General features: G+C 40.3%; 1 protein-coding gene across 1 annotated transcript; it reads left to right on the top strand.

The window, feature by feature from the left end:
• The first annotated feature begins 982 nt into the window (after positions 1–982).
• LOC142151446 (tumor necrosis factor receptor superfamily member 10B-like) lies at positions 983–17,655 on the top strand. The gene is made up of 9 exons (XM_075207092.1): positions 983–1,217; positions 6,559–6,646; positions 10,412–10,543; positions 10,896–11,010; positions 14,585–14,673; positions 14,848–14,937; positions 15,372–15,391; positions 15,911–16,034; positions 17,225–17,655. The coding sequence occupies exons 1-9, from the start codon at positions 1,119–1,121 to the stop codon at positions 17,515–17,517; spliced, it is 1,050 nt and encodes a 349-aa protein (XP_075063193.1). The 5' UTR covers positions 983–1,118; the 3' UTR covers positions 17,518–17,655.
• Positions 17,656–17,937: the final 282 nt, after the last annotated feature.

Genomic DNA, 17,937 nt, shown 5'->3' on the forward strand with positions numbered 1-17,937 from the left:
GTTCGGCGTCTTCAGCGCTTAAATTTAAAGCTGCGCTGCCTTGTAAAGGGAAGTTTCCCTTTACAAGGCAGCGCCGCTTTAAATTTAAGCGCTGAAGACGCCGAACTCGCGGGTGTTGAAGAACCCGGAGCTTCATACATTTACCCCCTGGGGTCTACCGTGTGGCAGGGTCTGTCCAGCTCCTGGCATTGCAGCATTATTGGGTCACGTCCACGACGCTTAAGGGAGCCGGGAGCCTCTGCATACAGTGTGGGAAAAGAAGAGAGAAGCACTGAGGTAAGTATATCATTAAGGGGCACTATTATTAATTTAGGTCAAGGGGCCTAATAGTGTAGCATATTTAAAACCATGTGACTCAAAATTGGGTTATTGATTCTCTCTCTCTCTGAATGATAGCACTATGCTCTTAACTGTAGACAATAGGGGCTCCCTGTCTTAATTGCCCTGGCCCCCAAAGTCTTAATAAAGTTCTGTGTCTAATGATATATATGTCCCTTGTACCATGTAAAACCTTCTCAGCCCTTGACAGAACAGCTTGAAGATCACTACTCCTTCTATTATGGCAAAACATCTACTTTGTCTCATTATGTGGCAGAAAAGTAATAATGATCCACAATCCATGTTGCCCTTTACAATTCACATCAACAATTGCACTGACTGAACAAAAGAGGCAACTAATAACTGACCCAGCATATTGTCAATATTCCACTAAATGACAGACAAACTACACATTTAAGCTGCATGCAAACGTCAATGTATATTTCACGAGTATATTATTCTGTACATGGTGTCCAGAAGCCAAACCTCCTCGGGTGTGACTCATCCTCAGAACACCAGCTATCATATTGTCACTGGCTGTGGGGAGGAGATAACATGGTGACGTCCCGTTACATATAATAGGCGGACCAATCTTTACACCCTTCGAAGAAAGTTTCTGACCTGGATGCTCACTGACTACTCGCCTGGGAGTTTATGCCCGTTCTCTATACAAGACGCGTTTATGCCCGTTCTCTATTAGACGCGTTCTCTATACAGCTTCGTGCGCGCTCCTTACACCACTTTAAACGCGCCTGGAAGAGCAATACTACACGGAGTTTATCCCCGTGCGTTGCACCACCATGGTCCCAACAGGGGCCACCCTTTGGGATATGACTTTCGGTCTGGCCTGGCGAGCTATGGCACCCCGCTTCCTCCTCACCTTCTTCCTCCTCCTCCAGGTGAGTTTCACCTATACTAGTACATATGTGTTAGTAAAGTAGTCATTTATAGTCGGTAGGAAACACAAATGATGATAAATCAGAGAACAAAAAGACGATCAATATTTACCTAAAAAGATCAAATGAAACGTATATAAACTATACCTATATAAACATATATATTGTAAAGTAAATAAACAATATACAACTTGGTGTGACTTGGATGCATTTCTTTTGATTTCGTGTCATTTGAATGCCTTTAATTCTTTTATTTGAAGTCTGAATGTATGCATTGGAGATCTATACTTCTGGCTTACATCCCTGTTAATCTGCTGCTACAATTCTGTATTTCTTATGGTTGTCATTTACCTATCAGCCCTAGTTTAGGGATATGCTCTGGTTGGAGAAACTGAATAACAAATGTAATAAAATCTAAGTATCAATTTTAGCCACACATAGAGGTCTGACGAGCTGGAGGAAAGCAGTTAGGTGGGTATTGCATCATATAGACCCAGTGTGACGCCACTTGACAGACACGATCACAGTTTAAAAAAAGTTTTTGAATTATTTTTTTTGCGAACATCCGCTGTTTTCTATGCTTAAATATATTTATTTATTGGTCATCTGCACAGTACCACCTGTACTTTTATGCAGGATATAATCCTCTCAGCACAGTATCCAGGCAGCATGGTGGCTTAGTGGTTAGCACTTCTGCCTCACAACACTGGGGTCATGAGTTTGATTCCAGACTCCTGACCTGATCTGTGTGGAGTTTGTATGTTCTCCCCGTGTTTGCGTGTGTTTACTCCGGGTGCTCCGGTTTCCTCCCACACTCTGGTAGGTTAATTAGCTGCTGTCAAATTGACCCTAGTCTGTGGGTGTGTCTGTGTTCGGGAATTTAGACTGTAAGATCCACTGGGGCAGGGACTGATGTGAGTGAGTTCTCTGTACAGCGCTGCGGAATTAGTGGCGCTATATAAATGATGATGATCTGATCTTATTCCATATACATATAGGCTAAGTACAGTATTAGTTATCTTGTTCTGTACGCTTCATGTTGAATTGCTCTATTGAGGTCCCACGAGAAAATTTACTTCCAATTTCCTGGCCTATAAACATTAGGTATGGCAGTGGGATTAAAAGGGTTACCCCCCCCCCCCCCCCCATCCAACCACCCCCCCATCCCATGTGACTGACAGGACATTCCCAGATGTATTACCTTTTCCTGCTCCCAAAGTCACCCTGAGCTGAAGAAAAGCGGAAATCTGCTCACTGCTATGTCTTTTCCAGGGAAAAAATTCCAGGAACTAAAACCTACCGTTTCCTGTACTGTCCGACACGGCATTAGGAATTAGAGGGACACCTCCCAGAGGAAGTGACACCCAGACTCCTCCTGAGGTGAAGGGTACATGACCAACTTGTCATGATCCACATGTGTGTCCAGCGATGGCCACACATGGAGGTGATCCAGATAATTGTTTTTGGATAAAACCTCACTTGTGATTGAAGCCCTATGAGTGTATATAATACAGGTTTTATGTTATACAAACATATGAGCCTGAATTCCCTCCATCCTACTCCCCATCTCTCTTACTCTGTCTCCTCTGCGGCCATCACTTTCCTCTTCCTCTACCCCCTCCTTTTTGTGTATGTTGCTCAACTTGTACAAGCAGTATCAATGAGTAATACGTATTGTATTGCGTTCAATAATAAACCATAAAAAATATGAGATATTAAAAGCATGATCAGTGTGGTATTTTTATATCCACCCCTCCATTTTTCTTTTTCACTCTATTCCTCCTTTTATTTTTGCATTCGCTACGTTCTCACTCTACTCCCCTTTCCTTTTTCTTTCTTACTCTATTTTTCCCCTCTTTTTCCTCTCCCCCCCCCCCCCCTCCCTTCTCTCCCTCCCTCCTTATTTCGGCCCCACTTCTCTTTGGACTTTGGAGCTGGTGTCTTCTAGGCTTCGGTAGAAATGTACTTTGCCTGCTATGTTTTGAGGTACAGGAAATGACATCATCTTGGTCCTCTCTAAAGTGGAAGACAACAGGTTTAATGCAGTATGTACGATGTAGATAATAACATGCAGTGAAGCAGTAAAGTCACTTTATCAGTGTGTTCCTAGTGTGAAACAGACAACTGAGATGGATGCTGTGGTGACGTGAATAGCTTGCCCAAGTCTGTGTGTGCTGGATGCAGTTCTTAGTATCTCTTGTTATTGCATAATCTTGATTTGTTTGTTGTATACAAGTCTCAGTATCTGTTATTATTCTGTTTGAATGAACAACTTCAGTTTGGCCAATTATCTGTTTGCATAGCTAGTGGCCGCACAGTGGCCTAGTGGTTATCTCTCCTGCCTCACAGCACTGGGGTCATGAGTTCGATTCCCAACCATGGCCTTATCTGTGTGGAGTTTGTATGTTCTCCCTGTGTTTGCGTGGGTTTCCTCCGGGTGCTCCGGTTTCCTCCCACACTCCAAAAACATATTGCTAGGTTAATTGGCTGCTATCAAAAATTGACCCTAGTCTCTGGCTGTCTGTCTCCCTGTCTTTGTCTGTCTGTGTCTGTGTGAGTGTGTGTCTATATTAGGGAATTTAGACTGTAAGCTCCAATGGGGCAGGGACTGATGTGAATGAGTTCTCTGTACAGCGCTGCGGAATTAGTGGCGCTATATAAATAAATGATGATGATGATGATGATGATAGCTACATAGTACAACTTCTTGTGTCCCACAATTCTCAGTATCTGTTTTTATTTTTTCGATAGTTCCATTGTATCTCTTCTTGTATACTTTGCACTGTATATAATTCAGTGTTTGTTCATACCTCTGCAAAATATCAAAATATTTATTAAAGGTAGGACAAGCTCCAATGCTGGGGCAAGGCTCTATGTCCGTGTAGATTGCACAATGTGTATAGACACCCATGGCTGGCTGTGAGGTGTTGCTGAAAGTTGTATTGGAGGCTGTTGTGTACTACAGTTTAAATTCTTTTAATGATTATTTACTTTTTTTTTGTAAAGAGCAGAGGCATGCCAACTTGTTCACATGTAAAGAATGTTATATAATGGCCTACAACGTTACAATACACAAACAGGAAAAAAAAAATAAAAAAAAAAAAATGTCAAACTGACCTTAGCCGTAAGTCAGTTTGAAACTATTATTAATATTATAACAAGCACGGATGTTTGCTATAATAATAATAATAAAAATAATTCATAATAATAAAAATAATAATCTCTAAAAAGTAATTATAGTCGTGAATCACTGTGAATCAATGCCAATTTATTATAGAAAATAAGAAATGTAATATAAACATGTGTAAACATTAAAAATGCATGTTTAAAAACAAATGCTATATAAAGCAGCAATCACTGTATTTTTCAAAGGGACTGAAGAAGATACACCTCTCTGGAGGTGTATTTTAGCATTTAACCTTGGAGTTTAATGCAATTCAATGGTTTTATTACATTGGGTGCATGTATACGGGACTGGTAGGTTATCACAAGTATTCCGGAGCTGTCATGTAGAACAGGAGGTTTTGAGAGAACTGTCGGGAACCACAATATCTTACAGAATGTGCTGCTAAGTTCACCCCCTTCTCTCATGGTGTCAGAGCGGAGAACCTCAGGACAATGAAAGTTACTCTGCATGTTCATATTATCCAGCTGACCCTCTTCCACACTATTGCGGATTTATGAGAACTGTAAGAAACGGAATGCTCTGCAAGTACTCTGCATAGTACGATGGCGTAGTGCTTAGCACTTCTGCCTCACAGCACTGGGGTCATGAGTTTGATTCCCAACCATGGCCTTATCTGTGTGGAGTTTGTATGTTCTCCCTGTGTTTGCGTGGGTTTCCTACGGGTGCTCTGGTTTCCTCCCACATTCCAAAAACATACTGGTAGGTTAATTGGCTGCTTTCAAATTGACCCTAGTCTCGCTCTGTCTTTGTGTGTGTGTGTGTGTGTGTGTGTGTGTTAGGGAATTAGATTGTAAGCTCCAATGGGGCAGGGACTGATGTGAATGAATTCTCTGTAAAGCGCTGCGAAATTAGTAGTGCTACATAAATAGCTGCTGCTGATCATGATGATAGTAACTGTCTCTCCTCTCCGACACTGTGGATCCCATGCACACACCCTCACGTTATATCACAATAGAGTTGCCGGATACTAATATTGTGTTTTGGGACATTTGTTCCACATCGATAAAAGCAATTCTGAACCAGAAAAGTTCAAATACGCTCCAAATAAATTCAATCTGAATAAAAAACAGAAATGTTATTTTCATATATGCTCTACTCTGATTTCCAGTGCTCAGTACATAGAGCACATAAAGTAACCCGAGCCTCTAGCTAGCAGGGCATGTAAGGACTTGTTTTTTCTCACCTCTGTTAGAAATGCTCTTCCTTTGAAGACAATAGTAACTTTATAGAGTTTCAACATTAAACATAGTTTTGTACTTTCTTCTTTTCAGTACTTTTATACTGTCTTCCAAATGTTATTAGTAGCCCTGGTACAAGTTACAATTATGAAAAAAAACATACTTTCCTTTTTAGAACTCTATTCATTCTTTTCCAAAGCATGTGTGATATATTACTGTGCAAATGTCCTTTGTGTATTCTGTGTAATCCTTTTAACTAATAATTAGGGTCTTAGAACGAATATTTCCAGAGCATTGTTTACTCCTATAGCCTTGTACCCCCAAAAAGAAATATTACTACTACTATTGCTAATACATTTCCGCATAGTATCCAGATGTTTTAGCTGTTTAATTACTCCTGTACAGGATGTAATAACGCAAACTTCTGTGAAGTGCACTTTTGCTTGAGCTGTTTTCCAGCTGGCTCTAATCGCGGCTCTTTCCCGGCTGTCAGTAGAACATACAGTCTGTGTGACAACCAATAGGCAAAAACCATTCATTTCAATTGGAGTAATATCACTGTAGGAAGAAGTGCAGCAGGATATGACACTAACCTTACAGCCAAGTCACAGGTTGTTTTAGAATGCTGTGGTTTTCTTCGGAACATGAGCACATAAATTGCTGCATGTACAATATTAGTTGTGCCTGGATCTGCCGATGTGTTTACCATAGAGGTCAGGAAGCTCTGTAATGGGAGGTGTGTACTAGCTGCATGGACCAAGTAGTATACACAGAACCACACCTGGGGTAAAACACTGATTCTGTTTTGACTAAGGATTTTGAGTTTTCTGTTCTGCTATAATGTTAGTGTTGTGTGATGCTCTCCCAGGAGAGGGTAGGTACAGTCCCAGACTGCAGGTCTGTGGCAGCTTGAAGCTCTAGAATAAGTATTAAAAGATGTAGTAGATGCACTATACTCATGTAGACCTCTTCTCTGCAGGTACTGCCACTCATATTGAGTGTACCCCTGAGGAACGAGGATCAGTACTACATGAACGGAAATATCCGCTGTCTCCGCTGTCCTCCAGGTAATCCCCCCCCCCCCCCAATATATGTACCTGGCTTTTATTATTTTACCAATATCAAAAGTTTTATTGTTCCTGTGTGTCTTATGCTTTTAAATATAGCCAAGTTCCTTTGACATCTCTTTCAGTACTCCCAACAAGAACACTAATTCACTAAAACCTGTGGGTAATAATCCCACAAGCTTGTATACATGGGAAGTACTGTCCGCTGAGTAACTCTGAAATATATATTTGTCTATTGTATTCATTTGGGTTAGCTGTGTGTACAGGACCACTGTGCCTCTACAAGAGCCCTGCACAGCATCTAGGTGTAACCAGGAAATATCTATTGTTCTGTGAGCTATAGACATCACTGTCAGGTAATTAGTCATAATACAGCTAAAACCACCTTCAGAGATAGCAAAGTAGTGCAAAGTTTCATCTATAGAAAAAAGATAATTAAAACACTAGTTAAATAAAAAATAAAAAGAAGTACAAGGCCCCTGCAGCTCTGCTAGTTGTGGAAAGGTTCCGATTTAAAAATAAACCACATTCCCGCTTCTGGCAGATGCTTGTAGCAGTACCCACCCCTGGCTGACAGCTTAGAGAATGTGGAAGTGAATGCAAGGTATTTGGTAGTTGTCAATGGAGCCACTCCCGGCTGCTTCAGCTAATGTCCACAGTTTATTTTCAGACATTTCGCAGTTGTTGCCAGGGATAAGTTGTCCTTGCAGACATCAGTGTAAGACCCAAGTATGGGCCCCTTCTGGTTCCACTAGTTAGAGGAGGGGGGGAGATGTAACGCACCCTCTAACGTGTCTCCTTCCACCTGACACCTGGCTCCAGAACTTGCCATTTAATTCAGTATTGCCATTAGCTGTATTAATTAATTGACATTTTAAGGAACACCCTTCTCATTGATAAATTAACTAGGCCCAGGTAAGCAACCTAGTTATTTAGGTGGGAAGTTTGGGAACAGAGCATTTTGTAGACTGATGAGGGGTCATGTTGGATGTTTAAACAGAATGTGCTTGTTGTCCCTTTAATTAGTTCAAATATATGTCCAGAATAATCTCTCCGTATTAAATAAATGCACAGATTATATATCCTCATACACCTGTACATGTAATCCTCCTCCTCATACACCTGTACTTATATTCCTCCTTATACATACACCTGTACATGTAATCCTTCTCCTCATACACCTGTACTTATATTCCTCCTCCTCATACACCTGTACATGTAATCCTCCTCCTCATACACCTGTACTTATATTCCTCCTTATACATACACCTGTACATGTAATCCTCCTCCTCATACACCTGTACTTATATTCCTCCTCCTCATACACCTGTACATGTAATCCTCCTCCTCATACACCTGTACATGTAATCCTCCTCCTCATACACCTGTACATGTAATCCTCCTCCTCATACACCTTTACTTATATTCCTCCTCCTCATACACCTGTACATGTATTTCTCCTCCTCATACACCTGTACATGTATTTCTCCTCGTACACCTGTACATGTAATCCTCCTCCTCATACACCTGTACATGTAATCCTCCTCCTCATACACCTGTACATGTATTTCTCCTCGTACACCTGTACATGTAATCCTCCTCCTCATACACCTGTACATGTATTTCTCCTCGTATACCTGTACATGTATTTCTCCTCGTACACCTGTGTAAGGTTTCCTATGACACCTGTACAGTGTTCTGTAAAATGGAAAATCCCCCAGCAAATGCTGGTTACTGCCAGTGTCATACATTCCACACTGTACATGTAAGTCCGCCCTCTTCCAGTTACTCATATTACTGTCAAGGCAGAAATGTGAACTCTGGGGAATTTGGACTTATGAATAAAAGGGCGGGAATTTCCAGTTTTAGCCGATTTCACAATTTTATAGTGGGATCATGTTCTCTGTGTTTGTGCTGCTAAACCTCTTTATTAACAATATGTTGAGAAGAGGTTGTCTATAAAACTGTAAAAAGAGTACATATCTTCCAAGTAAGGAGTAGTCTGGTTAGGGACAGCGGAGGTCATATTGGTAATTTTAAAGCCTTAATGTGTTTCGGGTTATTTTGCAACCCCCAATATCAAGTAAGACTAAATTTAGTAACCCAAATCAAGCTCCCTCTCGAACACTTCACCCCACTCATGACCTCCTGCTGTGAATATACACTGAATATTTCATTAATTAAGGGTACAAACATTATTAGTGACTTATACATGGCATATATGCTAAATGTTATGTATGGAACTATATTAAAATTCAAAGACATAGGGCTAGATATACTAAGCTGCGGGTTTGAAAAAGTGGGGATGTTGCCTATAGCAACCAATCAGATTCTAGCTGTCATTCATTTAGTGCTTTCTACAAAATGAAAGCTAGAATCTGATTGGTTGCTATAGGCAACATCCCCACTTTTTCAAACCCGCAGCTTAGTAAATCTAGCCCATAATGTTTTCTCAATTCCTGCATTTTGTGGTGGAGCTGATAATAATATTGTTTATTGGGAGACTTTATTATTTTACCCTTTGATTACACTGATTTATTCTTTATATGATGTCCCCCTCCATTTCATACATAATAAATGCAGATAAGCAGGGAAGGCATACACTGTGCACACAATACTTTGGCGGTCAGTCATGATATCAGATGCAGTGGTTGGTTAGCAAGCAATCAAATGTTACCTTTCATTTTGTAAACTGACAGAATCGATGAGATCCTCTGAATTACAGCACCTTTTTTTTTTTGCACAATTATCTGTGCACCCATTTTCATAAATGTCTTTTAGTACACACTTTCCAGTTTGTATAGAATGCAGTGATGCAAGTTTAATTGTACTATTGTATCTGTTGATAACGAAATGCAGTAAGTCTTGTTGATATATAACTTTGATTTACCTTAAAGGAATTAGTGAAAGTGGCTTTGTTGTTGCCGTTTAATAAGTCTTCTCAATTCCTGTTACAGTCACAAAAGCAGAAATATTGTGTGTGTGTGTGTGTGTATATATATATATATATATATATATTTTTTTTTTTTTACACAAACTTCTATCCTACTGTTTAATGATACCTTAGTTATCTACAGTACTATGAAATCATATGAAAGGGAAATTGAGCAGTGTATGAAAAGAAAAAGTGAAAGTATAAGTTATTGAAGGTTGGACTTTGAAGTGACATTTTTAGCATTTCCACCACACAAATTTTCCGCAGTATCCGTCAACCCCGGAGTGTAGGTGCAGATTCATTTTATGGTTCCCTTCTCAGTTAGTAATATATTTTGCTCCATTCACTGGGATAGGGAAGGATATAATAAACCGCGTGACTTTCAGATACATGATCTTCCCATTCGGATTACGATAAAGAAAAATAATGTGAAAAGCAGCACATGTATTTGGGCAGATGGATGCGACCTCGAATATATGAGCTCCTTCTGATAGGCACAGGAACCGACTGGCCTACATCAGTCTTCCAGTGTCATCCCGCTGTAGGCCCACATAGAACTCAGTGGCCTTCCTTCCCGCTGTAGGCCCACATAGAACTCAGTGGCCTTCCTTCCCGCTGTAGGCCCACATAGAACTCAGTGGCCTTCCTTCCCGCTGTAGGCCCACATAGAACTCAGTGGCCTTCCTTCCCACTGTAGGCCCACACAGAACCCAGTGGCCTTCCTTCCCGCTGTAGGCCCACATACAACCCAGTGACCTAACTTCTCTTTAAACAACTGAAGCTTTTATTCTAAATCTCATAAGATTTCTAAAACCTGTCTTCCTTTGTAGGTAATTATGTGGCGAAAGACTGTGACACCCGTGACACTATGGGAACTTGTGTTACGTGCCATTCCGGGCGGACATACAGCGAGCACCTGACAGGGATAAATCACTGCCTGACATGTACCAGATGTCGTGACGGTCAGTACCTAACTGTCCTTATATCTCAATTTACACAGAAAGGATTAATTGTGGATTCGCTAAACATCCAGAAGGGCAGTTCATATTTGTGGCACAAATGCACCTAACTACCTAACAGGGACACTAAAGAGTGTATCATAGCGATGATTGTAGATGGTGAAATTTACATTTTTGGTTTGGAGTGATGCATTTTACCTTCATGTATTTTATAGGGTGAATGAAAAGAATTTTTTCTTTTACAGTTATTAATGATTGTGTTGTGTTTTGATCCTCAGGGGCCATTTCTGGTCTAGATATAGGACCACAGCTATACAATATGAAGTGACTTAACCCTTTCCATGTGTCTCTACAGATCAGGAAGAAGTGTCTCCCTGCACCATCGCTAAGAACACCATTTGTCGTTGCAAGAAAGGGACCTTCTGTCCTCCAGACCATCCCTGTGAGATCTGCCTGGCGTGTACCACAAGGTGAGGGGTCAGTGTATTAGACATGCCTGTGTTAGTACTGCACGGCAGAGCAGCTCACACATGCCTACAGCTTTTGTGCGCACTACATACGATTAAAGGGGTCGTTCACAACACCGTCTCAAAAGTATCCTCCTACCCCGTATATAGCAAATAACTTCCCCTGTTACCAGAAGTCCTGTGCCGCCGTAGTGTGCCACATATTGCCCATTCACCCACTAACGGCTTTGCAAGACAAAGACACATAATGGTGCCTGTCTACTTACTTTATGAAGCAGATATAAAATTTGCATTTGAATTTTGTGACAGACAAAAAATCACATTGTAGATTGTATCTAGAGATTAATTGAGCACAGCAAACTGTACATGGCACCATAACAGAGCTAGAACCTGTCTCATGTGTCAGTGATGTCACTGATAGTGAATTCATAGCTGCCTTATCTTATACTGTTCCAAAGTCCTGGTGTTCCTTGGATGGTACAGAATCGGTGCATTGTTAGGCCTAGTTATGGGTGGAGAGAGTGTAATTTAATGTGGCCAGCTCCGTGGAGTGGCCTATGACCACTTCCACTTTTGGTTTTTGAAGAGATTGAGTCATGTCCTAAATAGTTTCAGTTATTTGCATTTTGTAATCTATTATTATTTATTATTATCTTTGACTTATAAGGCGCCACAAAAGGTCCGCATCACCGTACATTACATATACAGAAAACAGAACCAAGACACAACATGATACAAAAATATATACAAACACAGATGACAGGGTAAAGCAAATCAGATTATTTCTGGGACAGATAGTGAAAGTGATGGCAGAAATCAGCGAGAAGAAGGCCAAAGCTTAAGAAAACAGGGCTAGGGAAGCAGGCCAAGAGGTACCGAGGGTGATGGAATAGTAGAAGGAGCACACAAGGAAAGAGGGCCCTGCTCCTGAGAGCTTACATCCTAAAGGGAAGGGGGAGACACAAATAGGGTGGTACTAACTAGGGGAGAGAGCCGGGACAAGGGAGTTAGGAGGACTGATAGACTTGAATAAAGAAATGAGTCTTAAGGGCACACTTGAAGCCTTTGAGAGTAGATGTTAACCTGATGGAACGTGGAAGATCGTTCCACAGCAGGGGAGCAGCCTGGGCAAAGTCCTGAAGACGAGAGTGAGAGGAGGTGATCAGTGAAGTAGTGAGGCAGCGGTCAGAGGCAAAGCGGAGGGGGCAGGTAGGAGTGTAGGTAAAGATGAGATTGGAGATGTAGGAAGGGGAAGATCGACTAAGACCTTTAAAGGTGAGGGTGAGGAGTTTAAATTTAATTCTGTAGGCCATGGGGAGCCAATGTAGTGACTGTTGGAGGGAGACTGCAGATACAGAGCGGCGGGAGAGAAAAATGAGGCAGACAGCAGCATTGAGGATAGACTTAAGAGGGTCAAGGCAAGAATCAGGTAGGCCAGAGAGAAGGAGGTTACAGTAGTCAAGGCGAGAGATTACAAGCAAGTGAACAAGGGTTTTCGTAGTTTCCGTGGTGAGAAAGGGACGTATCTATTTCAATCTATTTTAATTGAAGAAGAAAATCTAATTTTACAGTAAATTTACAACAGAACAACTTTGCCAAATGATATAAGCCGGTCACAAACGTAATGGGCCTGAGTCATTAAGGAGAACAAAGCATAAAAACGGAGTAACTTTGGATCTGGACAAAACCATGTTGCATTGGAGGGGAGGTAAATTTACAATGTGCATACAGATTTATAGTTGGGATAGGGCATGTCCTAGATAAACTCTAAAATTTCAGTGTAAAAATGAAGTTATCAAGTATTTGTGTGCTAGATTAAAAAATAGACAGTATTTAACTTATGTGCAAAATAATAAACTAATTTGCACCCTTTGCATTGTAGCATGGTTTGTACCGAAAACCTTTTTTTTTTAATTTACTTTCCTTAATGACGCAGGGACCAATATAAGGAGCACAGGTTTCGATCCAAATAGTCTATTCATCCTCTACACTAAAAAATAGCAAATAAATCACATGCATTATGCTCCAAATATACATTGAGTCAGGTGTGATACCAGCATCTCCTGCTCCAGTGAGTACCTTCACACATGGAGCCGGGAATGAAAGAGGATATATGTGTGTGTATATGTGTGTGTATATATATATATATATATATATATATATATATATATATATATATATATATATATCATATAGGTCAGTATAGGACCTGCATATAATGAGGTGCCCTTGACGTTTGGATACAGGCTTAAATCTTTTGATCAAAATATGAACTAATACCTCATATTTTCATTTTGCTAGACACACACAGATATGCAGTTTAAAGGATAAGCGCTGACAACTGTCTTTTTGTTAGATATAGATATAGATATATATATAAATATGTATGTATATGTAACCTTTCAATGTTTTTGTAAGAATATTGAGGAAATCTATTGGACATTGTGTTTTGTTTAAATACTGTTCCAATTGGTTTGGTTGCATGCTTGCACCATTTGAAGTGTATAAATTATTTTATTTTCTAAGTATTATGAGGGAGTTTGTAGGAAACAAATGAGCTCTCAGAAATTCATACAAGCTCCTGGAAGTTTATTCTCCATATATGTTTAATACAGCGTATCTCGCACCCTCCACTTCAACAGAGAAGCGCAATTCTAGGGGCAGTTTGTCCAACACAGACACATAAAAGTGCCACATGTGGGATGCTCATCGATAACTCTATACTAAGCTTTCCATGATGATACTTGCCCTCCACCTGTCTGTTTATTACCGTTGCTGCATTTCTGTTGCACTGTTACATTCTTTTGTATATGATGTTACCAATAACCAGTATTTAAGAAAAAAAAATGTTTAACATATAATATTTTATTGATATGCATTAAAATTGTCTAAATTAATTTTCTTCTGCATAAATCAGTTATTAAAAATTAGCTAAATAAAATAAAGAATGGTGAAGAAAGAAAATTTGATATATTAAAATTATTTGTGTACCATTTAAAAAAAAAATGTCACATGTGATAATGGCAGTCCTGGGGGTAAACGTATCAAGCTGAGAGTTTTCCGGCGGGTTTGAAAAACCAATCAGATTCTAGCTATCATTTATTTAGTACATTCTACAAAATGACAGCTAGAATCTGATTGGTTGCTATAGGCAACATCTCCACTTTTCAAACCCGCCGGAAAACTCTCAGCTTGATACATTTACCCCCTGATGTCCACTTACACTCATGATTATTTTAAGCCGTAACTGAGATTTAACTTGGTAGTATCTTAGGAAAAAACTGAAACATTATATTGATTGGAAGCGGCGGTTTTTAAGTGGTGGGAGGTTGGACTTCTGAAGATGACACTTTTGAACAGTGCGCCTCTTCAGACTTTTCCGCACGTTGAACCACCTAGGCGGACTGGTGGAGGACCGGGACCAATCTTTCTCTGTGCATCCAGTGTTCTTAGTAAATAAGGTCCACTGTAGGTAGCGGACAGATGCATATTGATCATCAAACATTGGTAGATACAGCAGATATTTCCGTTTTCCCGCTCTATCTCATCATAATAAACCTGCACCTTTTTCTTGTAGTTGTCCTCCAGATCAAGTTATGAAGGCACCTTGCAATTCAACATCCGATACAGAGTGTGGACCCACAGACCCATCCAGTGGCCGCACAAGTAAGTCTGTGTATCCTCCTGACAGTGTGACTCTGCAGCCCCCGTGCCCAACTCCTCTACAGTATGTCTACGTCTCTTCCTCTATGCTATGTATGTCACCCCAACCACATATCTGTACCCCACTCTTTCTGACTACTTTGTTTCTGGATTACTGATCACGTGGGTCTCTTTCAGTTGCCATCATCTGCGGGGTTCTTGGTACTATGGTTATCATCTGCGTCGTGGTCTACTTGTGTTTTCTGAGGAAAAGGACTTCTGCTAAAAGTAAGTGATGGCAGCAATCTGCCTGTGAGCAAGAAATTAAGGGATAATGGTAGATTGTGCTTCATGTCTCCAAGTAGCATGAATGGTTAATGGAACCATGCTTTTCATGTCGTCTGGTAGATGATGGGTTAATTTAGCCATGATCTTCATGTCTCATGGTAGGAGGGGGTTAATAGAGCCATGTTTTTCGTGTCACCTGGTAGATGATGGGTTAATTTAGCCATGATCTTCATGTCTCATGGCAGGAGAGGGGTTAATAGAACCATGCTTTTCATGTCGCCTGGTAGATGATGGGTTAATTTAGCCATGATCTTCATGTCTCATGGCAGGAGGGGGTTAATAGAACCATGCTTTTCATGTTGCCTGGTAGATGATGGGTTAATGGAGATCTGTTTGTCTAATCTCACTGGGTTTTTTTTCTTTTGTTTTTCTAGATTCCAAACTATGGTCAAAGGTAAGTGCAGACCCGACGATAGCTTCTTACTGTACGCTCATTATTTTATTTAAATTCTGTACAATTATTGCTTCTTTACCAAGAACATTTTAGATGTGATTATAGAGGTTCAGTCAGTGAGGAGCAGCAGTTGACTCTGAGCTTTTCTGCACACAAAGTTAGCACTATACATTCATACAACCGGTATTACAGGGTAATCAATGTTCTTTTCACCATCACAATCAGCCAATCCCTGCCTGATACTATATTTAAAAATAAAACACATACATATGTGTGGCGCTTACACGCACGGTCCTGACAATCTAGAAGTCTTAGGGTAACTGTGTTTTATTTTAACATAAAAGCAAACGTTAGTGTCTTTGTAAGATTACATACCTATCTTTCTGCACATGATACATGAGTCATGGGGTGTTGTTCAAAGAGGTTCAGACTCATTCACACCATTCATTTCCTGGGCAGCATATTACATAAATGTCTTTTGTTGTGCTTTATATTCTAAACCTTCATTTGTGTTCACAGATATTACAAGTGTGTCCCTGCACGCCTGATGAGTCCTCAGAAGAAGACACAGATACCAAACTCTTACCAACAGTCACCACACTGGTCTTCGAGGAGGGAACAAATGCAGAAACCCGAGAACAAAGTAAGTGGATGCGTGACACCGACCACTAATGACCCAATCACACCTGTCTGCAAGCGTGTCTGCAGTAGTGTTGCAGGAAGTGTAGGTAATAAGCTGGGCTGATGCAGATGTTCATAGGGATCGCTGATCCCTATGGTGACCACTTTATCATCATTATCAACATTTATTTATAAGGCGCCACAGAGTCTGCAGCGCAGTATAGCAAGGGTATATAAATACAAACAAACAAATGCACACAGTAATAATCCATAAATACAATAAAAATACAAAAAACAGATAATACCTAGGCACAATTTAACATTAAACAAATACCACAATACGCGTAGCTAGCATAGTAAATAGTACAATATGGCATAATATATGTTGTACCCACCACTCAACTATCCCGATTTAGGCAGGACAGTCCCCTCCCTAGGCCCAATCATCTGGGGCTTCAGGGATCGAGTACTATGACTTATAGATAAACACAATGGGTGTCAGGGTCACCCAAGATCTTAGTTGTCCCATCCCCACCCTCTGTGACGTGAGACTTCTGGTGTTCCTTAGTTAATTCCTCTTTGTCTCCTATAAAACTGTGAATTTACTATAGGAAAGCGTATCTAGATGATATTTGACAAGCCTTGTTGGAAAGTGGTGCTCACGATATGGGATAGGTTGTGTGACACTAATCAGATATGTCCCCCAAGCCTGCCTGATATTATCATAGCGGTGCTGATTTACATTGTTTGCACATATGGGACTTAGGATAAGAGGGCCGTGTCCGCTCTGTTTCTGTATTTGTTATTACATAGTAGAATATGTAGCAGGAAAGGTATGAGGACACCTAGGCCTATAGCGGGAGGAAGCAGTGGGAGGAGCATCAGGAGTCCGCTAATAAGGGCACGTCTAGGAGTCATTGCAGAAACGGATAATTCTGACCAGAAGGAACAGATCTGGTTTTTTTTTTGTAGGATTGCACTCACATTTGCATGCTCATTAAACTTAAATGTGTTTGGTGTAAACTGTAATAATAATAATCTATTAATAAACAAAGTGCTCACACAAGAGATCAATTAATTGGCCATTATTTACTGATAACATCCTACGTAGTGACATTCTCTGCCCATCCTGACAGTTCTATGAGGCTGGGACCTGACCTTACCCTCTATACTTCTCACTCCACCTCCATGTTTTTCTCTCCACCTTTGCAGTTATCATGAAGACATTTGATATCTTCGTGGACAAAGTCCCCGTTGCAGAGTTTGACAAATTCATGAGACACCTGGGACTGACTCCTAACAAGATTGTCATTGCTAAAATAGACAACCCATCAAATGTCAGCAACCAGCACTACACAATGTTGCAACAATGGCAGCAGGAGAATCTCTTTGACATTAATGTCTTGTTGAGGACATTACACAAAATAAAAATGGGGACTGTGGCTGCTGAAATCACAGAAAAGCTGATTCAAGATGAACTGTTTGTGAGGCAGACACAGAGCTAGTGTCACTATTCAACGATGTAAATATGTATATATAAAGTAATAATTTATATGGTCTGTTTTTTATAATAAAATAATGAAAAATTTATAAAATATATAAAACATAAAATACCTAACAAAAATAAAAAGCCTTTCATCAAATTCAGCCTTGTGTCTTCTGTTAGTTCGGTGTCTGTGTATAAATATGTCCTGTGTAATATAGAAAAGTACAACATACAAGCAAAATCAACATTTACATAAAATGTATATCCGATGTCAAACCAAAAAGTAGTCCATATGTAGGCAGTCCAGAAAGAGTGGCGTGTTGAACGTTTTAGGCTCCAGGGTACAGGGAGGAAAGACGTGACTGGACGTACGAGGGAGTCAGACAGTAGACAGACATTGGACAATAGGTAGAGAGGACCCTGCCCGCGAGGAATTACA

This window comes from Mixophyes fleayi, chromosome 4 (assembly GCF_038048845.1).
Source record: "Mixophyes fleayi isolate aMixFle1 chromosome 4, aMixFle1.hap1, whole genome shotgun sequence".
Taxonomy (NCBI): Eukaryota; Metazoa; Chordata; class Amphibia; order Anura; family Limnodynastidae; genus Mixophyes; species Mixophyes fleayi.